This window comes from Agelaius phoeniceus, chromosome 5 (genome assembly GCF_051311805.1).
Source record: "Agelaius phoeniceus isolate bAgePho1 chromosome 5, bAgePho1.hap1, whole genome shotgun sequence".
NCBI lineage: Eukaryota > Metazoa > Chordata > Aves > Passeriformes > Icteridae > Agelaius > Agelaius phoeniceus.
The window spans coordinates 73569841-73594358 of record NC_135269.1 but is presented as its reverse complement, the minus strand read 5'-3'; the positions used below and the strand labels follow the sequence as shown (position 1 = coordinate 73594358).

Sequence of the window (24518 nt, the reverse complement as noted above, 5' to 3'; positions counted from 1 at the left end):
GAGCAGGTGGTGGAGGTGATGCTCAGGAAGGACAGGTGGTGCCCAGGCAGTGCAGGTGATGCCTGGGTGCTGCCCAGGTGATGCCCAGGTGATACAGGTGATGCCTGGGTGCTGCCCAAGTGATGCCCAGGCAGTGCAGGTGATGCCTGGGTGCTGCCCAGGTGATGCCCAGGTGATACAGGTGATGCCTGGGTGCTGCCCAGGTGATGCCCAGGTGGTGCAGGTGGTGCCTGGGTGCTGCCCAGGTGATGCCCAGGTGGTGCAGGTGGTGCCTGGGTGCTGCCCAGGTGATGCCCAGGTGATACAGGTGATGCCCGGGTGCTGCCCAGGCGGTGCAGATCCCGCCGGGGCGGGCCCAGGCCGGGCAGGACTGGCTGCCAGGCCGCAGTCCCGGGTCAGCCCCGCAGTCCCGGGTCAGCCCCGCAGTCCCGGGTCAGCCCCGCAGTCTCGGGTCAGCCCCGCCCCCGGCGCGGCCCCGCCCGGTCCCGCCCCCGCCCCCCCCGTGCCGGGGCAGCAGCGCCGGGGGCGGCGGCGCCGGGCAGGTACGGGGGGGCGGGGGCCGGGGGCTGCGGGGGGAGGGACTGGGGGAGGCCGTGGTCCCCGGGAGGGGGTCCCGGGCTGGGGGGGGGTCCCGGACACCGGGGGCCCTGCCGGGGGGGGCACACGGGCGGGTGGCACCCGGGGAGCGCAGGGTGGGAACGGGAGCCTCCCCCGACCCCTCCTGTGCCCCCCCCAGCAGGGAGGGGGTCCCGGGGAGCAGCACGGGGGACCCCGCACCGCGGGGCCGGGGGTGGCAGACGGGGAGCGCCCCCCCTTCCCCCGCCCTAATTAATTACCTGCCGCTAATTGGAGGGGGGGCGCCATATGGCTGCCATTGCCGAGCGCGGGCAGCGCCGGGGGTCCCCCTGCAGACCCCCGGGCTGGGGACCCGCACAGTGCGCGGGGAGGGGGCGACACGAGTGGGGTCGGTCAAGGGGACCCGGGGACAACTCCCGGGGGACACGGGGGGGGACATGGGGCGAGGTGCCGGCCTGGCACCTGCCGGTGAGACCCTCGGGTGGGGACAGGGACACCCTGGGGACACGCACCGGGGACAGGGACAGCGCCCTGGGGTCCTGGGGAGGGGGACGGCGGCCCGGGTGGGTGACACGGGCAGAGACAGCCGAGCACGAGAGTGCCAGGGGAACGGGAGCCCGGAGCGGTGACAGCGCTGGGGACCCCAGGAGAGGGCAGCTGGCAGGGGGACAGGGATGAGGACACGGGCACAGGGAGCCGGGAAAGGCGACCCCGGGGTGGTGTCAGCGCTCTCACCGGGGCTGTCCGGCCGCGGGGACACTGCGGAGGGGGCTGGGGACAGGGCGGCGGGGCCGGGGGTGGCAGCCCCGCTCCTCCCTCCCCCGCCGCAGGCGCCCCCCGAGGTCCCCGTGTCCCCATGGCGGCCGCGTCCTGCCCGGCGCTCCTGGCCGCCTGCCTGGCGCTGCACCTGGCCACAGGTGAGCACTTGGGGACACCTGGGGGGGACACCGGGGCTGGGAGGGACCCGGTGGGGACCCTGAGAGGGGACCCTGGGAGTGGCAACCGTGAGAGGTGGGACCCAGGGCACGGGGACACGGGGGACCTTGGGGGGGACCCAAAGATGTCACCCGAGTGCAGGACACTGGGGTTGATGGCCCACTGGTGTCCTGGGGACCGGGACTCGGGGGTGGGGACCCTGGGGGCATGCGAGCGACCAGTGCAGGGAGTGGGATTTGGCTGCTGGGGACACGGGGGGACCGAGGGGGGCAGTGGCAATGCTGGGGACACGAGGGACCTGGGGGGGGTCAGCAGGGACCGGGCAGGGCAGGACCTGGAGAGGGGGCCAGGAGTGGGACATGGGGACCCGCGGGGCCGCCCCGCACGGACACCCGTGTGCCATCCCCGGCAGCCCGGGGCGACGGCTGCAGCGGCTTCGGGAACCTGTTCACGGAGATCGCGGAGAACAGCGCGCACGGCAGCCTGGTGGCGCGGCTGCCCCCGCCGGGGGACGCGGGGGGCGCGGGGGGCGGCGCCGGCCTCCAGCTCTGCCTGGTGGGCGCCGACGCCGCCTGGTTCTACCTGGATGGGCGCAGCGTCCGCCTCAACGTGTCGGCAGGGCGGGCGCTGGACCGCGAGGTGACACCGCGGGGACACCCCCGGCCCCTGTCCTGTGTCCGTCGGGTGTCTGTCCGTGTCCGTCCTGCATCCGTCCTGCGTCTGCTGTCTGTCCTGAATCGACCCCTGTCCACCCTGCGTCCATCCTCCACCCACCTGTGTCCATCTACCTCCACCACCCATCCCTCCATCCTGCATCCTTCTGTGTCCATCCTCCGGTCATCCTGTGTCCATCCTGTGTCCATCTGTCCATCCTGCATCCTTCTGTGTCCATCCTGTGTCCATCCCGTGTCCATCCCTCCATCCTGCATCCTTCTGTGTCCATCCTCCGTTCATCCTGTGTCCATCCCGTGTCCATCTGTCCATCCTGCATCCTTCTGTGTCCATCCTCCATTCATCCTGTGCCCATCCCTCCATCCCTCAGTGCCCATCCTTGTCTGTCATCCATACTCCATCTATCCTGGGTCTACCATCATCTGGCCATGTTCCATTCATCCTCCTCCTTCTGCCCATCCTGTATCCATCCTCCATCCATCCCATGTCCATCCCATACTCCTCCCATGTCCATCCTGTGTCCATCCTGTACCCCTGTGTCTATCCCTGTGTCCATCCCCTACTCCTCCTGTGTCTTTCCCCATGTCCATCCCCATGTCCATCCCATCCTCCCATGCCCATCCCATGCCCATCCCGTGCCCATCCCATGTCCATCCCTTCACGCTCCCTCCATGCTGTGTCCATCCATCCCACAGCCCCTCCCTCCCAGATCATCCTGCCCCACCCCATGGGACCCTCCCGTTTGGCTGGGGACCCCAGCATGTCCCCGTGGGGCAGCCCCCCTGTCACCCCCTGTCCCCCAATGTCCCGTTGTCCCCTGTCCCCGCAGGAGCTGGAGTCCCCGGTGCTGATGGTGGCCCTGACGTGTGCCGAGGACGGCTCCTCCCCGGTAGGGCCACATGCAGTGGGGACCCCAGGGGGCTCTGGGGGCCCGGTGCCACCCTGGTCACTGCCTGCGTCCCTCCCCACGGCCCTGGCAGGTCGAGTTCCGGATCATCGTCCAGGTCCTCAACGAGAACGACAACCGGCCCCACTTCCAGGGGGCCACTGTGCTCACCCACAACGTCAGCGAGGTGACAGGGGGTGACATGTCCTGCACGGGGTCACGGTGATGGGGATGGGCACTGGGACAGGGATGGCTGTGTGCATGGACTGGGGACAGGCATGGGGACAGGGAGGTCAGGATCATGAGCACAGTGATGGGCATGGGCACAGGGACAGTTTGTGCCAAGTGGATGCCCAGGAGGGATGGGGACACCCAAAAGCAGGAATGGGGATATTGGGGGTGTTCGTGGGTGCTGGGGGTGTTGGGGGACCCCTGGTGACCCCCACGAGGCAGCTCAGGGGTGTTTGGGGACGCAGGGTGTGTTTGGGGACCATAGTGGGTGTTCAGGGGTGTGGGCTCTGTACGGGGTGTGGGATGTGTATGGGGTGTGGGCTCTGTACAGGGTGTGGGCTCTATGGGGTGTGGGCCCTGTACGCGGTGTGGGCTCTATGGGGTGTGGGCTCTGTGTACGGGGTCTCGGCGGCCCCGGGGGGCACTGGTGGCCCCGGGCGTGTCCCGGCTCCCTGGTGACCGCCGCGGGCAGCTGGCGCCGGTGCACTCGGTGGTGTTCAGCGCCCAGGCCGAGGACGCGGACGGGGACACGCTCATGTACGTCATCGAGCCGGCCTCGGTGAGCCGGGGCGGGGGCGGGGGGCGCGGGGGGGCCGGGGCCATCTGCCGGCCTGACCGACCCCCCCCAGCCCGACGCCCGCTTCTTCCGCATCGACCTCCCGAACAGCGGCCGCGTGGTGCTGGCGCGGGCCCTCGACTTCGAGAGCCGGCGGCACCTCGAGGTGGTCGTGACCGCCGTGGTGAGACCCCCGCCCGCCCCGGGACCCCCCCGCGTCTCCCGTCCCTCCCCATGGCCGTGGGACCCTCACCCGAGGCACTCGGACGTGGAGCCGCCTCTGTGAGCCCCCCACTTGGGGGACCCCGGTGCAGAACCCCACGAGACCCCTGCCCGCCCTCAGGACCCCAGCCCCGCAGAGCCCCCGCAGAGCCCCCGTCCGCGGGTCTGGGGTCCCCGTGCCCCCCGCACCTCTCGGGGTCACGGCCGTGCCGCGGGTGGGTCGCACAGGTGGGGTCCCCCCCGCTGCCCGTCCCCGCCGGCCCCGCTAATTGGGGGTGACGTAATCCCGTCACCTGCCCTCAATCCCCCTCATTTCCTTAATGGGCCACCTGCGCCCCCTCCCCCCTCCAGCGCCCCGCCCCTCGCCCCCGCCCCGGCCCCCCCACGGCACCCACGGCCCCCCAGGGACCCCCACTCCCGCCTGGGGCTGGGGGCTCCTGTCCCTCCAGGTCCCCTTTACACGGGGGGCCCTGTCCCGTGGGGGTCCCTGTGCCTGGGGTGTCCCTGTGCCTGTGGGGTCACCGTGCAGTGGGGTCCCCATCCTTTGACATCCCCTTTACATGAGGGGCCCTGTCCCGTGGGGGTCCCTGCTGTGTCCCCATGCCCTGAGGGTCCCTGTGCATGTGTGGTCCTGTGCCATGGGCTCCCCATGCAGTGGGGTCCCCGTTCCCTGGGGTTCCCCAGCCCGCCAGGGTGCCCCCATGCCATGGGGGTCCCTGAGGCTCTGTGTGCCCCCCCAGCAGGTTTTGGGGGGCCCGTGCCCCGTTTTTCCCGCAGGAGATGAACACCCGGGAGCGGTTCAACGCCTCGGCGCGGGTGCGGGTCAATGTGCTGGACGGGGATGACCAGTACCCCCAGTTCCTGCCCTGCACCCCCCGCGCCCCCCACAGCCCCCCGGTCTGCACCAGCCCCGTCTACACCGCCAACGTCACCGAGGGACAGCTCCAGGTGCGACACGGGGCCCTGGGGACACCGCGGGGTCAGGGTCAGGGTGGGGGGGCCTGCAGGGCTCAGCCGGACACCTCCTGTCCCCTCCTTGTCCCCAGGGCGGTCCCCTGAGCTTCAGCCCCGGCGCCGTCTATGCCGAGGATGGGGACAGGGGGCTGCGGGCGGCCATCACCTACTCCCTGCTGGCAGGTAGGGGACACGGGGGATGCGGGGGGACACAGGGGACACGGGGGGACACGGTAGGACACGGCGGTCAGGGACGTGAGAGGCAGCGACACGCAGACACAGCGGGACAGGGAGGTGGGGACACGGGGACTCAGGTGGGCACAGACGCGTGGGCAGGAACACGGGGACGGGATACCACGACAAGGACACGCGTGGGGACAGGGATGTGGGGTGGATGGGGACATGGGGTTCAGAGGGGGCCATGGTGCCCGCGGTGGGCCCCAGGGTCCCCCTGTGCCCCCCAGTCCCCGGCACTGCCGGGGTCCCCGTACGGTGGGGGTCCCCCCACACTGGGGGTGTCCCTGCCTGGGGTCCCTGTGTGGGGGGGTCAGCACAATCCAATTGCCAGATCCACCGGGCCAAATTGAATAAAGGGATTGAGCTGGGGGGGCCCTAATCCCTCCTCCGGCACGGGGGGGTGGGGTCAGCCCCTGGGGCACCCAAGGGTGCTCCAGCACCAGAGGGGTTAAACCGCCTCCATGCTGGGGTTCAAAGGGTTAATAACGCCCTCCCCCCTTCAAAATAAGAGGGGGTCCCCCTCGCCATGGGGGTCCAGGAATGGATAGGGGGGGACATCAGGGACCTCCCTCAGGGCTGCCCCAGGGGGAGTTTCCCACAGTGCCCCGGGGCAGGAGGCGGGGGGGGGGGGGGGGGGTGTCTCGGGGGTCCCCATCTCTGCGCCCCCCCAGGCCAGGAGAGCAGCAGGTTCCACATCGACAACGTCACCGGGGCCATCACCCTGCTGCGGGCGGTGGAGAGCAGCCGCCAGACCCCCGAGATCTGCCTCAGCGTCATGGTGGGTGGGGGGCACGGGGGAGATGGGGGGCTGCGATGGGGGGCTGCGATGGGGGGATGGGATGGGGGGTACCCGGGGAGATGGGGGGGCCCGGGCTGGAGGGTACCCGGAGAGATGGCGGGGGAGGCCCGGGCTGGGGGTCCCCAGGGGGATGGGGCTCCCTGGGATGGTGGGAGCTGCCCAGGGTGCTCTGGGAAGCCCCCGTGGGTGCAGGGAGCGGGTGGCAGTGGGTGACACCTGGGTGTCCCGTGTGTCCCTCCCCACCCCGTGCCCCCCGTGCCCCCCAGGCCTCGCAGGTGAACGACCCCTCCAAGTACGCGGTGGCGCGGGCCCTGGTGCGGGTGCTGGCCCCGAACCGGCACCCGCCGCGCTTCCCCCGCGCCCGGTACCGCGCGTTCGTGCCCGCGGCCCCGCGCCGCGCCGCGCTGCTGCTCACCTTCGGCGGGCAGGTGCTCGCACTGCGCGCACACGACCCCGACTTCCCCGAGGTGAGCGGGACAGGGGGCGCGGGCAGGTGGGGCTGCAGACAAGGTGTGAGCAGGGAGTGCAGGTAGGGGCGGGCGGGGCGCAGGGAGTGGTGCAGGTAGGGATGAAGGCAGGGATGGATGCAGGTGGGATGAAGGCAGGGAGGGAGGGAGGATGCAGGTAGGGATCAGAGGTGGGGATGCAGGGGAGGATCACAGGTAGAGATGCAGGTAGGGATCGCAGGGATCACAGGTGGGGATCAGAGGTGGGGATGCAGGTAGGGGTCACAGGTAGGGATCACAGGGATGGATCACAGGGATGCAGGTGAGGATCACAGGGAGGGATCACAGGTAGGGATGCAGGTGGGGGTTACAGGTAGGGATCACAGGTAGGGATCAGAGGTAGGGATGCAGGCAAGGATCACAGGGAGGGATCACAAGGAGGGATCACAGGTAGGGATGCAGGTGGGGGTCACAGGTAGGGATCACAGGGATGGATCAAGGTAGGGATGCAGGTGGGGATCACAGGTAGGAATCACAGGTAGAGATGCAGGTAGGGATTGCAGGGATCACAGGTGGGGATCACAGGTAGGGATCACAGGTGGGGATCACAGGGATGGATCAAGGTAGGGATGCAGGTGGGGATCACAGGTAGAGGAGTGGGCAGCCATCAGGTACCTGCCCGGGGGGGTGTGGGCAGGAGCTGACCCCCCCGGCCCGCAGGGGGTGAATCCCCAGGTGCGCTACACCCTGAGCCACGGCGCCAACCAGAGCCAGCAGCTGTTCCAGGTGATGCCCAACGGGCTCCTGGTGGCCCAGGCGGATCAGCTGCATCCCGGGCAGAGCTACAGCCTGCAGGTGAGGGGGGCAGGGGGGCATGGGGGGGCCAGGGAGGGTTGGGGGGCACTGGGTGGGCACGGTGGGGCTGGAGGCTGTGGGTGCCAGAGGGACACCAAGGGCTGGGTGGCACCAGAGAGGGGACACGGGGTAGTTCAGAGGGGACACTGGGGCTTGGGGGCACCTCCATGTGCCCTTGTGTGCCCCCCCGGTGCCACAGCCATGTCCCTGCGTACCCCCTGTCCTCACCACGTCCCCCTGTCCCCTCCATGCCCCTTTCCCCCTCAGGTGCTGGCACGGGACGAGGAATCAGGCGAGACCTCGAACACGACAGTGGAGCTGGAGGTGCTGTGGCCAGGGCAGGCAGGTACGGAGGAGGGGGACCCCCCCAGAAACCCCCCAGGGACCCCTCTGTGACCGTCCCCATCCCCACAGCACTGGGACACCCCCAGGGACCCTTTACAGGGAGGGACCCCTGCCCCACAGCACTGGGCACCCCAGGGACCCCCTGCCCCCAGGGATGGGGTCACCCCAGAGCCCCTCCCAGTGAAGAGGGGCCCCCCAGCACTGTGTCCCCCCAGTTATGGGGTGTCCCCCAGACCCCTGCCCGGTGAATAGGAGCCCCCCAGCACTGTGTCCCCCCAGGGATGGATTTTCCCCAAGTTCCCTACAGTGACAGAATCTCCAGGCTGCCCCCGTGATGGGATCCCCTCCCTCCCCCCGGGATGGGATGTGTCCCCCCCTCCCCGGGACCCCTCGTAGCCCCCCGGGCCGTGCCGGGGTTTGTCCCCGGCTTTGTCCCCCTCGTTTCTGACGTGTCCCCCGTGTCGCAGCCCCGCGGGACCCGTCGGAGCCGGCGGCCGGGCGGGGGGTGCCGGCGGGGGCGGTGGCGGGGGGCGCGGGGGCGCTGCTCCTGCTCGGGGCGCTGCTCCTGCTGGCGCTCCTGGCGCTGCGGGCGAGGCGGCGGCGGCGGCGGCAGCAGCGCACGGCGGACCGGGCGGCGCTCGCCATCGAGAAGCACCCCAACGTGGTAGGGGCCCCCCAGCCCCCGGGCACCCCACCTGCTCCTCCCGAGACCCCCGACACCCTCCTGCACCCCCGAGCTGCCCCCAGAGCCCCCCGAGACCCTCCTGCACCCCCCGACTTGCCCCCAGAGCCCCCAGAGCCCCCCCAACCCTTCCCCAAACCTCCAAAGCTCCCCCAGTCGCCCCCGCACCCCCAAACCGCCCCAGACCCCCGAACCTCCCGCACCCTCATCCCACCCCCGGGTCTGGGCTCAGGGGAGGGGTCCCGGGTCAAGGGGGGCGCTGCGGGACCGGGGACCCTCCGGGGGGGGAAAGGGTCCCCTTTTTGAGGGGCTGGGAAGGAAGGGGGGCTCCTGGGTCTGGGGGCCTGTGGGATGGGGGCGCTGCTGGTTTGGGGGGGCCGTAGGAAGGCGGTTCCCAGGCCTGGGGGGCTGGAAGGGGCTGCGGGAAGGAGGGAGCCCCCCCGTGCCTCAGTTTCCCAGCTGACCCCCCCGTTCCCCCCCACAGAGCCTGAGGTGGTTCCAGCCGGTGAGTGGGGGGTGAGGGAGGGGACCCCCAAAAACTGCTGGAGGGGGGGAGGGTCACCCTGCTCTGAGCCCCCCCAAAAGGGGGATGCGGGGTCCCCTGTGCCAGGGGGGTCCCATCAGGAGGGTCCCATGGCGGGTGGGGGTCAGGGTGCTGGGGGGTCCCATGGGGGGGTCCCGTGCTGGTCCTGCTGGGCGGAGTCGGGGTGATGGGAGTTGCCGGGGGGTCCCGGGTGCTGGGGAGACATTGGGGTGCTGGTGGGGTGCGGGGGGGTGAGGGTGCCTGTGCTGGGGGGGCCATGGGGGGTCCCTGTGCTGGGGTGTTCGAGGTGCCCGGGGGGGTCCCTCGGGGGGTCCCCAGTCTGGGCAGGGTTTGGAGCACTGGGGGTCCCCAAGGGAGGGTCCTCGTGCAGGAGGGACCCCATGGGGCGGTGGGGGTGCAGGGGGGCTCCATGGAGGGTCCCCGCGCGGGGGGGGGGTTCCGTGGGGGTGTCGGGTGTGGGGGTGCCCCCCTGACCCCTCCGTGTCCCCCCCGCAGGTGCAGGCCGGCAAGTCCCCGCCGAGCCCCCCCCGCCTGTACTATCCCAACGAGGGCTACAGCGAGGTGGGCGAGGTGCCCCCCCCGCCGCCGCCCCCGCCCCCGCCGCCGCCGCCCCCGGCGCCCCCGGCGCCCCCCAAAGCCCAGGCCAACTCCGTGGGGGCGGGGGCCCCGGCGGGGTCACCCCCGGCCCCCCGCGGCAGCCCCGGCTCCCCCCGCGCCCCCAGCCCCGGGGAGGTCCCGGGGGGGCCCGCGGAGGGCGGGAGCAGCCCCGGGGCCGGGGGCGGGCGGCGGGGGGCGCTGCCCGCTCTGGAGGAGCTGAGCGAGGAGAGCCTGGAGGAGGCGGCGGGGGGCGACCCCCGAGCGGCCCCCCCGCTGCTGCAGCTGCTCGAGGACTCCATCGAGTGCTGAGGGGGGCGCGATGGGCGGCAATAAACACCTGGAACACTCTGCCGGGAACTGGGATGGACTGGGAGGGACTGGGATGGGCTGGGTGTGACTGGGATGGACTGGGTGTGACTGGGCAGCACTGGGATGGACTGGGAGCTGGGCAGCACTGGGATAGACTGGGTGTGACTGGGAGGGACTGGGCAGCACTGGGATGGACTGGTTGGAACTGGGAGACACTGGGGGGGTCACTGGGCTCACTGGGATGGGCTGGGATTGACTCTGGGGGTTACTGGGGTGCTCCGGGTGTCCCTGGCGGTCACTGGTTCGCACTGGGGGTGTCACTGCGCTATCCCGGGCAGTTCTCACGCTGCCCCCGTCCCCGCTGGCATTTGGGCGTTTCCCGCGTTCCTGTGACCCCGCCCCTGTGGGCGGTGTCTCCATGACCACGCCTCTTAAAGGCGCCGCGTCCCTGAAGCGGCGCTGCCCCACGAGGGGGGCGTGGGTGCCCCTGGCCCGCGTGGGGAGGGTCCCGGGCCGGGGGGGTCGGAGTGTCCCCTGGGCGTCCCCCGGGGTGCCACGAGGGTGCCGTGGGGTCTCTGTGACCCCCGGGGGTTTGGGAGCCCCGGGGGGCCCTGGGGTGCCCCGGGGGTCCCCGAGGGTCCCCTGGGTGCCGTGGGGGTCCCCCCGGGGTGCCCTTCCCCCACGCGTGACCCCGTGGCCGTGGGCGGCCCCCGCTAAGAGGCTTGAGCGGGCGTTTGTCGCTAATCCCCGGGGTCACCGGCACCGGCGGGTCACCTCCGGAGGGTGGCACCGCGCGGCCGCACCGCCACCGGCAGCGCCGGGGCTGCGGGGACAGCGAGGCGCGCTGGGGGGCACTGGGAGCACTGGGAGCACTGGGAACACTGGGAGCGCGGTGCGCTGGTTTGTGCTGGGAGCGCTGGGCGCACCGGGCTGCGCTGGGAGCGCGGCGAACTGGTGTGTACTGGGACATACTGGGCCGTGCTGGGAGAACTGTGTGCTCTGAGAGCATGGAGCTACTGGGATGTACTGGGAGCACTGTGCGCAGTGCGCTGTACTGGGACACACGGGGCAGCTGGGTTACACTGGGTTATACTGGTTCATACTGGGAGCGCTGGGCGGAGCAGCACCGCCCCCCCATTACCTTCCTGCCCCTCCCCCGCCCCGAGCCCCCCCCCAAATCCCCCCTAATCCCGGCCGCGTTAATCCCCGGCAGCTGCCGCGGCTGCAAATGGCCCGGGGGGGGCGGGGGGGGCACAGGCTGCGACCCCCGAGCCCCCCGCGACCCCCGCGTGTCGCGCGCCCACGCGCGTCCCCCTGCGCCGCTCGGGGGGGCTGCGAGTGCGACCCCCACCCCGTAGGACGGGGGGGGGCACGGGGGAGGGACCCCCCTGTGTGACCCCTCCTGTGTGACCCCCCCCGTGTGACCCCTCCTGTGTGACCCCCCCCGGGACCTCCCCGCGAGCGTGGGGCGGACCCCGCGCCGCCCCGTGCCTCAGTTTCCCCCGTGTCGCGACCGAACCCCCGCGGGGTGGGCGGGGCCGAGGGGGCGGCACCGCCCCCCCCGTCCCCCCCTCCCACGGCACCGGGTCCCGCCGGCAGCGGCACCCACGGACCCCCCCGGCACCCACGGGACCCCGGGACCTCCCCCGCCATGGAAGCGCCCCCAGAGCCCCCCGAGGGCGAGGTGACCCCCGCGGGACAGGGGGAGGGCAGGTAAGGGGGGGCACGGGGGGGACTGGGGGGCTGTGGGTGCCGTGAGAGGGGGGGGGCAGTGCCGGGATGGAGGGGGGGGCAGTGCCGGGATGGGGGGGGGGGGCAGTGCCGCGGGGTCCCGGGGGTCGGAGCCGGGGGAAAGGTCCGTGACGGGGGGGGTCAGTGTGGGGGTCATTGTGGGTCAGTTGGGGGGGTCAGTGGGGGGTCCTGTGGGTCAATATGGGCGAGGTCAGTGGGGGGGTTCAGTGTGGGTCAGTGTTAGGGGGGTCAGTGGGGGGGGTTCAGTGTGGGTCAGTGTTAGGGGGGTCAGTGGGGGTGGTCAGTATGGGGTCATTGTGGGGGGGGGTCATTGTGGGTCAGTGTGGGGGGAGTCAGTATGGGGTCATTTTGGGGAGGGTGTGGGACAGTGTTAGGGGGGTCAGTGTGGGGGGGTCAGTATGGGCAGTATGGGGTCATTGTGGGTCAGTGTGGGGGGGGTCAGTATGGGGTCATTTTGGGGAGGGTCAGTGTGGGTCAGTGTTAGGGGGGTCAGTGTGGGGGGGTCAGTATGGGGTCATTGTGGGGGGGCTCATTGTGGGGGGCTCATTTTGGGGGGGCCCGTGCCGTGTCCGTGCCTCGGGTGGGCTCTGTTCGCTCCCCGCGGGTCCCTGTGCTGGGGGGGTCACCCGGGACACGGGGGGGTCACCTTGGAGGGGGCGGGGAGCGCGGCCCTGGCCGGGGGGGGCGCAGTGCCCCCCCTGCCCTGCCATGCCCGGCCCTGCCTGCGGGGGGCGCAGTGCCAGGCCCCGCACCCAGTTCGGGGGGCACCGAGCCCCGGGAGTGCAGGGGGTGATCCCCGGGCAAGGGGGGTGAGAGCGGAGGGGAGCGGGCAGGTGCGGCCAGGGGATCCCAGGTGAGGGCAGGGCACACAGGGGATCCCAGGTGAGGGCAGGGCAGTCAGATGGGCACACAGGGGATCCCAGGTGAGGGCAGGGCACTCAGATGGGCACACAGGGGAGCACAGGTGAGGGCAGGGCACTCAGATGGGCACACAGGGGATCCCAGGTGAGGGCAGGGCACTCAGATGGGCACACAGGGGAGCACAGGAGCTCACACAGGTGCAGACAGGGCACACAGAGGTGCTCGATCACAGGTGCTCACCCAGGAGCTCACAGGTGCTCACCCAGGTGCTCACAGGAGCTCACAGGTGCTCGCAGGTGCGGCTGCTTTGCCGCCCCATCCCCCGGGGCTCGTTACGGGCTGTCCCCAGAGTCACCCGGGGCAGGGGGACCCCGAGGGACGCCCAAAGCAGAGCAGTGTCCCCCCCAAAGGGGCGGCACCCCGAAATCACGGGGGGCACCCAAAAACGGGGAGCACCCAGAACACGGTGGGCGCCCTGAACAGGGGATTGCTCCCCAAAAAAGGCAGCGTACCCAAAAGAGGGGGTACCGGAAACAGAGGGGCGCACCCCAAAAAGGGGGGCCCCAAATGAGGGGGGCGCACCCGCACCACAGGCATGCACCCCCAAAAAGCGAGAGCCCCCAAAATAAAGGATTTCCCCCCAAAGCGGGGTGTACCCACAGAGAGAGAGGGGTGTACCCACAGAAAGAGAGGGGGTACCCTCAGAGAGGGGCGCTCAGCGCCGCCCCCAGGGTTGCCCCGACCCCTAGAGCGGGGGTGCCCCAATCCCGGGGCTCGGGGGTGCCCCAATCCCGGGGCTCGGGGCTGCCCCAATCCCGGGGCTCGGGGCTGCCCCAATCCCGGGGCTCGGGGGTGTCCCCGGAGATCAGGGGGCGTGACCGGGCGTGGCGTGGCCGGGGGCGTGCCCATAGGGCGTGGTCTCGTGGCCCCGCCCCCGGCGGCGCTCAGCGCCATGGGCGAGGGGGAGCCCAGGTACTGGGGTTACTGGGGGTTACTGGGAGCACTGGGAGCCACCGGGGCGCTGCGGGGGCGCGCCGGGGGCACCCCGGGACCGGGGCAGCGGCACCGGGGGACACGGGGGGCACAGGGGGAGGGCAGGGCTGTACCGGGGGCACTGGGAGGGACTGGGGCGTTACTGGGGCGGGAGGGAGCAGCGGCGAGGGGACACTGGGGGTGTTACCGGGGGATGTGGGGCAGCAGTGGCGGGGTGGGAGCTGGGGGGGTACTGGGAGCTACCGGGGCATGCGGGAGGGGCTACTGGGAGCGCTGGGGACTGGGGGGGTCCCCGGGCTGCGGGAGGAGTCACTGGGAGCGCTGGGAGGAACCCTGGTGCCCGGTGGGGTCACTGGGAGCGCTGGGGGGGTCCCTGGTGCCCGGTGGGGTTACTGGGAGCACTGGGGGAGTCACTGGGAGCGCTGGGGCCGCTCCCGGCGCGCTGGAGGCGCTGGGCAGGCTGGGAGGGTGGGGGGGGCTGCGGCGGCCAGTCCCGGTCCTGGTCACGCCCCCGACCACACCCACGGCCACGCCCATGACCACGCCCTGCGCCGGGGCCGCTGCGGGAGCGCAACGCGCGGGACCCCACGGGAACGGGACAGCCCCACGGGACCCCACGGGAACGGGACAGCCCCACGGGACCCCACGGGAACCTCCCGAGGACCCCCGGGACTCTCACCCTGGGACCCCCTCTAAAGAGTGACCCCTCCGTGCCCCCCTCAGGAACTCCCCCCATGAACCCCCCGTGATCCCCCCGAGACCGGGACCCCCCTCAGCCCGGCCCGGTCAGCCCCGGTGCGGTTCGGGGGTCCCGGCCCCGGGTGGGGACGGTCGTGGTGTGGGTGGGGGTCCCAGTCATGGTGGGGGTTCCTGTCCCGGTTTTGGGGGGGCGGATCCGAGGGGAGTCCCAGTCCTGGGGAGGGGGGAAATCTGTCCCAGTCCCGGGAGGCTCCTGGTGTGGTCGGGGGTCCCGGGGAGACCCCGGGGCTGTTCCCGGTGCCAGCGTCCCCCTGCATGGCCCTGGGCGGGGCGGGGTCGCAGTGTGCCGGTCCCGGTGTGCGGGTCCCAGTGTGCGGGTCCCGGTGCCGGTGCTGGTCCCAGTGTGCGGGTCCTGGTGCCGGTGCTGGTCCCAGTGTGCGGGTCCCGGTGCCGGTGCCGGTGCTGGTCCTGGTGTGCGGGTCCCGGTGCCGGTCCCGGTGTGCGGGTCCCAGTGTGCGGGTCCCGGTGCCGGTGCTGGTCCCAGTGTGCGGGTCCCGGTGCCGGTGCCGGTGCTGGTCCCGGTGTGCGGGTCCCGGTGCCGGTGCCAGCCTCCGCCCGTCCCCAGCATGGCACAGCAGCTGATCAGCGGTGCCGGCTACGTGCCCGAGGATGGGCTCACGGCCCAGCAGCTCTTCGCCTGCGCCGATGGCCTCACCTACAAGTGCGGGTACCCCCGACCCCAAAACCCCCTGACCCCCTCGGCACCACCTGACCCCCACAGGCGCCTCCAGACCTCCCCACGCTCACCCCGGCACCCCCAGAGCCTCCCAGGGAAACCCCAACTCCCCCCCCACATGGCAGCCCCAGAGAATCCCCACAAAGATCCCCCAGGAACCCCCCAGGAACTCCCCAGGGACTCCCAGGCCCCACCCCAGGAACCCCCCGACCCCCCTGCACCCCCACTGCCAACCCCCAGGCACCCCAGTAATGTCTCCAGACCCCCCCAGGCACCCCAGAAACCCCTCCAGACCCCCCCAGGAACCCCTGACCCCCCCCGCTCGCACATCCCCCCTCCCTCAGTGGCTCCCCAGACTTCAGGTGCCCCCTCGGTGGGTCTGGGTCAGTTTTGGGGGGGGCCAGTGAGGTCCCAGCCCTGTGTCCCTCCACAGTGACTTCCTCATCCTCCCTGGCTACATTGACTTCACGGCCGACGAGGTGGTGAGTGACCCCCCAGGATCCCCCTGGGACCCCCCTGTGCCCCCCAGGATCTCCCTGGGACCCCCCGTGCTCTCCCCACCGGGGTGGCTCCCCCTGGCTCAGGACCCCCTCAGTGACACCCCTGTGCCCCCATCCCCTCCTGGACCCCCCCAGTGGGGTTGGGGGATGCCCGTGGGGTCCCTGCGGGGTTTGGGGTGTGGGGGCTCATGGAACCCCAGCCCTTGGAGGGGGGCAGGGTCCCCGTGCTTTTGGGGGCGCTGGGAGGGCAGGGGGGGTCAGGTCGAGTCGGGGTCCCCCCATTCTCAGGGAGGGTTCAGGATTTTAGGGGTGCTCCCCTTCCCCAGGACCTGACATCAGCGCTGACCAGAACCATCACCCTGAAAACACCGCTGGTGTCATCCCCCATGGACACTGTCACCGAGGGGGACATGGCCATCGCCATGGCTGTGAGCAGGGGGGGACACTGGGGACACTGGGGGGACATGGCCATCGCCATGGCTGTGAGCAGGGGGACACTGGGGACACTGTCACTGAGGGGACATGGCCATTGTCATGGCTGTGAGCAGGGGGACACTGGGGACACTGAAGGGACATGGCCATCGCCATGGCTGTGAGCAGGGGGGACACTGGGGGGACAAGGGGGACACTGTCACTGAGGGGACATGGCCATTGTCATGGCTGTGAGCAGTGGGGGACACTGGGGACAGGGGGGACACTGGGGGGGCACGGTCACTGAGGGGACACGGCTGTTCCCAGGGCTGTGGGTGCACCCACACGGGTGGGGGCATCTTGGGGGGCATCTCAGGGGCACTGAGGGCATCCAGGGTTTGTGGAGGGGCCCGGGGGTCAGGGCTGGGGGGGCTCTGTCACACTGGGGGGAGCTGGGAGGGGGGCACAGTCCCCGAGGGGTGCGAGGGCAGACGGGGACACGGCTGCAGGGGGTGCCCAGGAACCCACGGCCCCCGTGCCCCCCGTGCCCCCCGTGCCCCCCAGCTGAACGGCGGCATCGGCATCATCCACCACAACTGCACCCCCGAGTTCCAGGCCAGCGAGGTGCGCAAGGTCAAGGTGAGCCGGGGACACTGTGGTGGCCCTGGTGTCCCCTGGGACTGGCTGGCCACCTGCTGGGCTGGAGCACCCCGCCACGGGGGGAGTCCCCTCCCTGTGTCCCTGTGCCCCCCCGTGTCCCTGAGCCACCTGTGACCCCGGTGACACTGTCCCTTGTCCCTGAGCCCCCCGGTGACACTGTCCCATGTCCCTAAACTCCCAGTGACACTGTCCCTTGTCCCCATGTCCCTGGGTGACTCTGTCCCTGTCCCCGTGTCCCTGGGTGACACTGTCCCTGTGCCCCCTGGGTAACACTGTCCCTTGTCCCCGTGCCCTAGGTGACTCTGTCCCTGTCCCCATGTCCCTGGGTGACACTGTCCCCATGTCCCTGGGTGACACTGTCCCTTGTCCCCATGTCCCTGGGTGACACTGTCCCCGTGTCCCTGGGTGACTCTGTCCCTGTCCCTGGGTGACTCTGTCCCTTGTCCCCGTGCCCCAGGTGACTCTGTCCCTGTGCCCCAGGTGACTCTGTCCCGTGTCCCCATGCCCCAGGGTGACACTGTCCCTGTCCCCATGCCCTGGGTGACACTGTCCCTGTCCCCATGTCCCTGGGTGACACTGTCCTATGTTCCCATGTCCCTGGGTGACACTGTCCCTGTCCTTGGGTGACACTATCCCTGTCCCCATGTCCCTGAGTGACTCTGTCCCTGTCCCCGTGCCCGCAGCGGTTCGAGCAGGGTTTCATCCTGGAGCCGCTGGTGATGAGCCCAGCGCACACCGTGGGGGACGTGTGGGACGCCAAGGCCCGGCTCGGCTTCTCGGGGGTCCCCGTCACCCACTCGGGGCGCCTGGGGGGGCGGCTCGAGGGCATCGTCACCTCCCGCGACATCGACTTCCTGCGCGAGGGGGACAGGGCCACCCCCCTGGCCCAGGTGCGCTGGGGACAGCGGGACAGGGGCGGGTGGGACCCGTGGGGTGGGGTGGGATGGGATGTGGGGCAGGGATGGGATACAGGGCAGGGATGAAAGGATGGATGTGGGGCAGGGATGGATGCGGGGCAGAGTTGGAAGATGTGTAATGTGGGGCAGGATGGAATGTGGGGTAGGGATGGGTGGGTTGGAGGATGTGCAGTGTGGGTCAGAATGAGATGTGGGGCAGGGATGGAGGATGTGCAATGTGGGGCAGGGATGGATGGATGGATGGATGGATGGATGGATGGATGGATGGATGGATGGATGTGCAGTGTGGGTCAGAATGAGATGTGGGGCAGGGATGGAGGATGTGCAATGTGGGGCAGGGATGGATGGATGGATGGATGGATGGATGGATGGATGGATGGATGTGCAGTGTGGGGCAGGATGGGATGTGGGGCAGGGGTGGAGGATGTGCAGTGTGGGGCAGGATGGGATGTGGGGCAGGGGTGGAGGATGTGCAATGTGGCGCAGGGATGGATGTGGGGCAGGGATGGAGGATGTGCAATGTGGGGCAGGATGGGATGTGGGGCAGGGATGGAGGATGTGCAGTGTGGGGCAGGATGGGATGCAGGCAGGGATGGAGGATGTGCAATGTGGGGCAGGATGGGATGTGGGGCAGGGATGGAGGATGTGCAATGTGGCGCAGGGATGGATGTGGGGCAGGGATGGATGGATGGATGTGCAGTGTGGGGCAGGATGGGATGTGGGGCAGGGATGGAGGATGTGCAGTGTGGGGCAGGATGGGATGTGGGGCAGGGATGGATGGATGGATGGATGGATGATGGATGGATGGATGGATGGATGGATGGATGATGGATGGATGGATGGATGGATGGATGGATGGATGGATGGATGGATGGATGGATGGATGTGGGGCAGGATGGGATGCAGGCAGGGATGGATGGAGAGATCCGTGGATCCGTGGCGGGGCGGGGGCTGCCCGTGGCGGCCCTGGGTCCCCCAGTGCAGGTGACAGTGAAGGTGACGGTGACACACAGTGCAGGTGACAGTGACAGTAGCTGTGCCTGGCTGGTGCCTGTGACAGTGCCAGTGCATGTGATAGTGACAGACAGTGATGGTGACAGTGCTGGTGGCAGTGGGGGTGACAGTGCCAGTGCTGGTGACAGTGCCGCTGCCAGGATCGGTGCCAGCTCTGGTGACAGTGACGGTGGCAGTGCCAGACAGTGCTGGTGCCAGCACCTGTGCTGATGGCAGTGACACGTGGGTCCCTGTGTCCCCAGGTGATGACCAAGCGCAGGGACCTGGTGGTGGCCCCAGCCGGTGTCACCCTCAAAGAGGCCAATGAGATCCTGCAGCGCAGCAAGAAAGGTGCAGGGGGCACCTGTCACACCCCGAGTCCCCTGTCACACCCCCTGAGTCCCCTGCCCCCCCCGAGTCACCCGTCACCCCCCAAGTCACCTGTCACACCCCCCAAGTCACCTGTCACACCCTGAGTCCCCTGTCACACCCCCCAGGTCCCCTGTCACCCCACAGGGACCCCCACAGCACCTCCCAGGTGTCACCCCTGGGGGTCACCTCCACTCGAGGTCACCTCTGTGCCACCCTGGGCAGCCCATGGGGGATGTCCCCTGTCCCCGTTCCCCTCACATTGTCCCCCACTGTGTCCCCAGGGCTGCTGATGGTGACCAGCACTGGTGACCTGGTGGCTGTCACCGCCCCATCCTTCAGGTCCCCTCCTCGTCCCTGGGGTCAGCCTGTCCCTGGGGTCACCTCCATGTCCCCGTGTCCCTGGGGTCAGCCCTGTGTCCCCGTTCCTGTCCCTGGGGTCACCTCCCTGTCCCCGTGTCCCTGCAGCCCCCCCAGTGCCCTCCACCCCCTGGTGACCCCACATCCCCCCCGTGTCCCCAGGGAAGCTGCTGGCAGTGACCAGCAGTGTCGAGCTGGTGGCCACCACGGCCCCGTGCTTGGGGTCCCTCCCGCGCTCCCTGTCCCCGCGCTGTCCCCGCAGTGTCCTGGGTTCGGGGTGACCGTCCCCGCGCTGTCCCCATGCTGTCCCCGCGGTGTCCTCGGCTCGGGGTGACCGTCCCCGCGCTGTCCCCGCAGGGAAGCTGCCGATCGTCAACAGCCGTGACGAGCTGGTGGCGCTGATGGCGCGCACGGACCTGAAGAAGAACCGCGAGCACCCGGCGGCCTCCAAGGACGGGCGGAAGCAGCTGCGGGTCGGGGCGGCCATCGGCACCCGCGAGGACGACAAATACCGGCTGGACCTGCTCGTGCAGGCGGGTGCCGACCTCGTGGTGCTGGTGCGGGACCCCAAAACCGCGGGCACCCCAAAACCCGGGGGCACCCCAAAACCCGGGGCTCTGAGCACGGCGGATGAGGGGGATAAGGGGGAGGAAGGGCACGGGGCTCGGGCTGCTGGTGGGTGTGGAGGGGTCCCCGAAAATGGGGGGCTGAGGGCACCCCAAAAAATGTGAGAGCCCAAAATGGGGGGGATGAAAAAGGGGGGACATGAAAAACAGGGAGCATCCCAAAAACGGGGGATGAGGATGGAGGAATGGGGGGGATGGAGCTGCTGGTGCGGGGCTGGAGGTGATGTCAGGGGGCTGCTGTGGGGGACCCCGAGAATGGGGAACCCCAGAAACGGGGATCCCCAGAAATGGGGGACCCCAAAAAACAGGCAGGGATAAAAGGGAGGGGAAAGAGATGCAGGGATGGAGCCGCTGGTGTGGGGGGGGAACCCTAAAAATAGGAGGGTGGGGACATGGGGACACCCCAAAAGCTGTGGGACCCCAAAAGGGAGGGGATGGGTCTGGGGATAGGGGTGGAGCTGCTTGTGCTAGGCGGGAGGTGCCCCAAAAAAGGAGGAGCCTGGGGGGTACCCCCTACTCATCGAACCCCAACTCTCTGTCCCACCCACACCTAAAAACCTGCCCCTGTGGCACCCCAAAACCTGCCCCTGTGGCACCCCAAAACCTGCCCCCCAATCCCCAGGACTCGTCGCAGGGGAACTCCCGGTACCAGCTGAGCATGATCCGCTACATCAAGGCCAAGTACCCCGAGCTGCAGGTGGTGGGGGGCAACGGTGAGACCCCAAACGGGGCAGGGGGGGCACAGGAATGGTGAGACCCCAAACGGGGCAGGGGGGGCAACGGTGAGACCCCAAACGGGGCAGGGGGGGGCACAGGAATGGTGAGACCCCAAATGGGGCAGGGGGGCATGGGAACGGTGAGACCCCAAATGGGGCAGGGGGGGCACAGGAACGGTGAGACCCCAAACGGGGCAGGGGGGGCACAGGAACGGTGAGACCCCAAACGGGGCAGGGGGGGCACGGGAACGGTGAGACCCCAAACGGGGCAGGGGGGCACAGGAACGGTGAGACCCCAAACGGGGCAGGGGGGGCACGGGAACGGTGAGACCCCAAACGGGGCAGGGGGGGCACAGGAATGGTGAGACCCCAAACGGGGCAGGGGGGGCACAGGAACGGTGAGACCCCAAATGGGGCAGGGGGGGCACAGGAACGGTGAGACCCCAAACAGGGCAGGGGGGCATGGGAACATCCCGGGCTGCAGATGGAGGGAGCACTGAGGAGCAGGGGTGACCCCAAAAGAGAGCGGAGGGGAAATGGGGGGCAGATTTGGGGTGTCCCCTGCAGTGGTGAGGTGGGATTTGGGTGCCATTTTGGGGGCTTTTTTGAGGTGCCCTCCATCATAATGGGGCAGGATTTGGGGAGGGTGGGGATGGATTTGCAGTGCCACTTTTGGGCTGCTGTTTTGGGGTACTGTGTTTGGGGTGCACCCCTGCAGTGCTGAGGTGGGCTTCAGGGTGCCCTGGGCAGGGTTGGGGTGCCGTTTTGGGGCCCTGGGCAGTTTTGGGGTGCCATTTTGGGGTGTCCCCGCAGTGGTGACAGCGGCCCAGGCCAAGAACCTGATCGACGCTGGGGTGGACGCGCTGCGGGTGGGGATGGGCAGCGGCTCCATCTGCATCACCCAGGAAGGTGGGTGACACCTGAGCCCACCCTGGCACCCCTGGACACCCTGCAGTGTCCCCAGTGTGCCCTTCGGGGTGGCCCTGTACCCACTGTCCCCCTGTCCCTGTGACAGTGTCCCTGTCCCCAGCAGTGCTGGCGTGTGGCAGCCAGTGCCCAGGCCCTGTCCCTGTCCCTCACGGTGTCCCTGTCCCCAGCAGTGCTGGCGTGTGGCCGTGCCATGTCCCTGTCCCTGTCCCTCACGGTGTCCCTGTCCCCAGCAGTGCTGGGGTGTGGCCATGCCCTGTCCCTGTCCCTCACAGTGTCCCTGTCCCCAGCAGTGCTGGCGTGTGGCCGTGCCCTGTCCCTGTCCCTCACGGTGTCCCTGTCCCCAGCAGTGCTGGCGTGTGGCCGTGCCCAGGTCCTGTCCCTGTCCCTCACAGTGTCCCTGTCCCCAGCAGTGCTGGCGTGTGGCCGTGCCCTGTCCCTGTCCCTCACGGTGTCCCTGTCCCCAGCAGTGCTGGCGTGTGGCCGTGCCCAGGCCCTGTCCCTGTCCCTCACGGTGTCCCTGTCCCCAGCAGTGCTGGCGTGTGGCCGTGCCCAGGCCCTGTCCTTGTCCCTCACGGTGTCCCTGTCCCCAGCAGTGCTGGTGTGTGGCCCTGTCCCTCACGGTGTCCCTGTCCCCAGCAGTGCTGGCGTGTGGCCGTGCCCTGTCCCTGTCCCTCACGGTGTCCCTGTCCCCAGCAGTGCTGGGGTGTGGCTGTGCCCAGGCCCTGTCCCTGTCCCTCACGGTGTCCCTGTCCCCAGCAGTGCTGGCGTGTGGCCGTGCCCAGGCCACGGCCGTGTACCGTGTGGCCGAGTACGCGCGGCGCTTTGGCGTCCCCGTCATCGCCGATGGTGGCATCCGCAGCCCCGGGCACGCCGTGAAGGCGCTGGCACTGGGAGCCTCCACGGGTGAGCAGGGGCCATGGGGGGCACGGGGGGCATGAGACGGGGCACCCGGGGGGGGTCTCATGGCCCCCAGCCCAGCCTGGTGCCCCCGGGGGGATCCCCCATTCCGGCCCAGCCTGGCGATGGTCCCGCAGCCCCCGGCCCATCCTGGGGGGGTCTCAGCCCCCACCCCGCGGGTAGGGGGGTCCCTGACGGGGTGTCCCCCCCCCAGTGATGATGGGGTCACTGCTGGCGGCCACCACGGAGGCGCCGGGCGAGTTCTTCTACTCGGAGGGCGTGCGGCTGAAGCAGTACCGGGGCATGGGCTCGCTGGATGCCATGGAGCAGGGCCCGGGCAGCCAGAAACGCTACTTCAGGTACCCGGGGGGCCGGGGGGGGGGATGGAGCCGCCCCCGGCCGCCCCCCAGCCCCTGTGTGTGTGTCCCGCAGCGAGGGGGACGCGGTGAAGGTGGCGCAGGGCGTGTCGGGCTCGGTGCAGGACAAGGGCTCCATCCACAAGTTCGTGCCGTACCTGCTGGCCGGGCTGCAGCACGGCTGCCAGGACCTGGGCGCCCGCAGCCTCTCAGCGCTCCGGTCAGTGCGGGATGGGGGTTTGGGGGTGCTGGGGGGGGTGGTCCCGGCCGCCCACCGAGCCCCCCGTGCCCCCCAGGTCCATGATGTTCGCGGGGGAGCTCAAGTTCGAGCGCAGGACGGTGGCGGCGCAGGTCGAGGGGGGCGTGCATGGGCTGCACTCGTGAGTGGGGATGGGGCTGGGGTGTTTGGGGGCGCTGGGGGGGGATTGGGGGGTTTGGGGGGCTGGGGAGGGTTTGGGGGGCTGGAGGGGTTTGGGAGAACTGGGGGATTTGGGGCAGATTTTGGGTGGCTGAGCGTGGTTGGAGGGGGATTGGGGGGCTGAGGGGGTTTGGAGGGGGTTTTGGGGGCTGTGAGGGGTACAGGAGATGGGGGGATCTTGGGGGGCAGGGGAGGTTTTGGGGAGCTGAGGGGGTTTGGAGAGGGTTTTGGGGGCTTTGGGGGCTGTGAGGGGTACAGGAGATGGGGGGATCTTGGGGGGCGGGGGAGGTTTTGGGGGGCTGAGGAAGGCACCACTTCAGATCCCACCTGTAGGGCCCCAGTTGCCCCAGCAGTGGCTCTGGGACACCCCCAGTTACCCCAGTGTTGGGGATGGGTTTGGGGTGTGGGGGTCCCTGTGCCCCCCTAACCCCCCTGACCTTGCCCTCCCCTGCAGCTTCACGGTTCTGCCCTGTAAGTACCGGCTCCCCCCGGGACGGGGGGCACTGGGGGTCCCGTTTACCCCCCCTTTGTCCCCTCCCTGATGGGCAGGGGGAGGGGGCGCCCCCAATCTCCCAGCCAGGATCTGGGGTTTGGGGGTTCCCTTCCCCCCTGTGACCCCCCCCCTTGTCCCCCCAGTGCCCAGAGGAGGCTGCCCTGAGGAGGGGTCCCCCCGGGCCGGCGCCCCCCGCCCGGAGCCTGCGGGGACCCCCCCGGCCCCCCGACACCGGCGCTGCTGACGGGCACCCCCCAATGGGGCACCCCCAAACCCCCCCGAGCACAGGGGCTGCGGGGACCTCGGAAACCTCCTGGAACTGGGGGTGCAGGGAGCCCCCAAATCCCCCCGGGGCACCTCAGGGGAGGGGGATCCCCAGGGCCCACAGAAATGGGGGTGTAGGGGCCCCCCAAAGGTCCCGGGGCACCAGAGGCTGCGGGGACCTCCCCGGCCTCCCCAGAGAGGGGGAATGCAGGGACCCAAAGCCCCCCCAATGGTGTGGGGACCCCCAAACCCTCCCTGGCACTGAGGAGCTTGCAGGGCCGGGTCCCCCTGTGCCCCCGAGTGGGGATGGGGGGACCCCCAGCACTGCAGGGACCCCCCAGCGTCCTGGGGGACCCCACAGTGCCACAGGGGACCCCAGAGTGTCCCGGGGGACCCCACAGTGTCACGGGGACCCCACAGTGTCCCGGGGGACCCCACAGTGTCACGGGGACCCCACGGGCCAGGGGTCCTGTGTCCAGGGGTGAATAAATTCTTGGAGCATCGGAGCCTGGCTTGTCCCTGTCCCTGTCCCCGCTCCCGTCCCCGGTCCTGTCCCTATCCCTGGGCTGGCCCTGTCCCTGTCCATGGTCCTGTCCCCTGTCCCTGCTTTGTCCCTGGACCGGCCCTGTCCCCGTTCCTGGCCCTGTCCATGGTCCTGTCCCCCGGCTGGCCCCTGGCGTGTCGCTGTCCCTGCCGGTGCCACGGGGGCCGGGGGACACA

The 24518-nt window shown here is 70.2% G+C and overlaps 3 protein-coding genes across 6 annotated transcripts; all 3 read left to right on the top strand.

The window, feature by feature from the left end:
- Positions 1–1432: 1432 nt before the first annotated feature.
- Positions 1433–4329, top strand: LOC143694070 (protocadherin-8-like). The gene is made up of 6 exons (XM_077178037.1): positions 1433–1493; positions 1925–2151; positions 3014–3073; positions 3165–3257; positions 3774–3860; positions 3931–4329. Exons 1-6 carry the CDS (start codon positions 1433–1435, stop codon positions 4141–4143), a joined length of 741 nt encoding a protein of 246 aa, XP_077034152.1. The 3' UTR covers positions 4144–4329.
- A 530-nt stretch (positions 4330–4859) lies between these two features.
- On the top strand, positions 4860–9847 carry LOC143694069 (cadherin-related family member 5-like). The gene is made up of 9 exons (XM_077178036.1): positions 4860–5027; positions 5126–5216; positions 5942–6048; positions 6336–6536; positions 7236–7370; positions 7638–7716; positions 8183–8379; positions 8882–8902; positions 9437–9847. The coding sequence occupies exons 1-9, from the start codon at positions 4860–4862 to the stop codon at positions 9845–9847; spliced, it is 1410 nt and encodes a 469-aa protein (XP_077034151.1).
- A 3522-nt stretch (positions 9848–13369) lies between these two features.
- IMPDH1 (inosine monophosphate dehydrogenase 1) lies at positions 13370–24304 on the top strand. Of its 4 annotated transcripts, none has more exons than XM_054631531.2 (16): positions 13370–13432; positions 14778–14873; positions 15322–15370; positions 15715–15816; positions 16364–16438; positions 17143–17349; positions 18633–18720; positions 19456–19655; positions 20347–20437; positions 21254–21349; positions 22130–22273; positions 22482–22626; positions 22700–22843; positions 22920–23003; positions 23496–23512; positions 23678–24304. In XM_054631531.2, exons 1-16 carry the CDS (start codon positions 13413–13415, stop codon positions 23776–23778), a joined length of 1659 nt encoding a protein of 552 aa, XP_054487506.2. In that variant the 5' UTR covers positions 13370–13412; the 3' UTR covers positions 23779–24304. The 4 variants fall into 4 exon arrangements, with proteins under 4 accessions (XP_054487506.2, XP_077035465.1, XP_077035467.1 ...); XM_077179350.1 differs by having other exon boundaries at positions 22127–22273; XM_077179352.1 differs by lacking the exons at positions 13370–13432; positions 14778–14873; positions 15322–15370; positions 15715–15816 and adding an exon at positions 15852–15870 and having other exon boundaries at positions 22127–22273.
- Positions 24305–24518: the final 214 nt, after the last annotated feature.

Coding starts and splice junctions, on each gene's coding strand:
- IMPDH1 (XM_077179350.1), top strand. CDS start 13,413: ATGGGCGAGGGGGAGCCCAG. Junction 15,371..15,714: donor ACTTCACGGCCGACGAGGTG/GTGAGTGACCCC, acceptor CCCCTTCCCCAG/GACCTGACATCAGCGCTGAC. Junction 17,350..18,632: donor GGGCCACCCCCCTGGCCCAG/GTGCGCTGGGGA, acceptor CTGTGTCCCCAG/GTGATGACCAAGCGCAGGGA.
- LOC143694070 (XM_077178037.1), top strand. CDS start 1,433: ATGGCGGCCGCGTCCTGCCCGGCGCTCCTGGCCGCCTGCCTGGCGCTG. Junction 1,494..1,924: donor GGCGCTGCACCTGGCCACAG/GTGAGCACTTGG, acceptor CATCCCCGGCAG/CCCGGGGCGACGGCTGCAGC. Junction 3,074..3,164: donor CCGAGGACGGCTCCTCCCCG/GTAGGGCCACAT, acceptor CGGCCCTGGCAG/GTCGAGTTCCGGATCATCGT.
- LOC143694069 (XM_077178036.1), top strand. CDS start 4,860: ATGAACACCCGGGAGCGGTTCAACGCCTCGGCGCGGGTGCGGGTCAAT. Junction 6,049..6,335: donor AGATCTGCCTCAGCGTCATG/GTGGGTGGGGGG, acceptor CGTGCCCCCCAG/GCCTCGCAGGTGAACGACCC. Junction 7,717..8,182: donor GCTGTGGCCAGGGCAGGCAG/GTACGGAGGAGG, acceptor CCCGTGTCGCAG/CCCCGCGGGACCCGTCGGAG.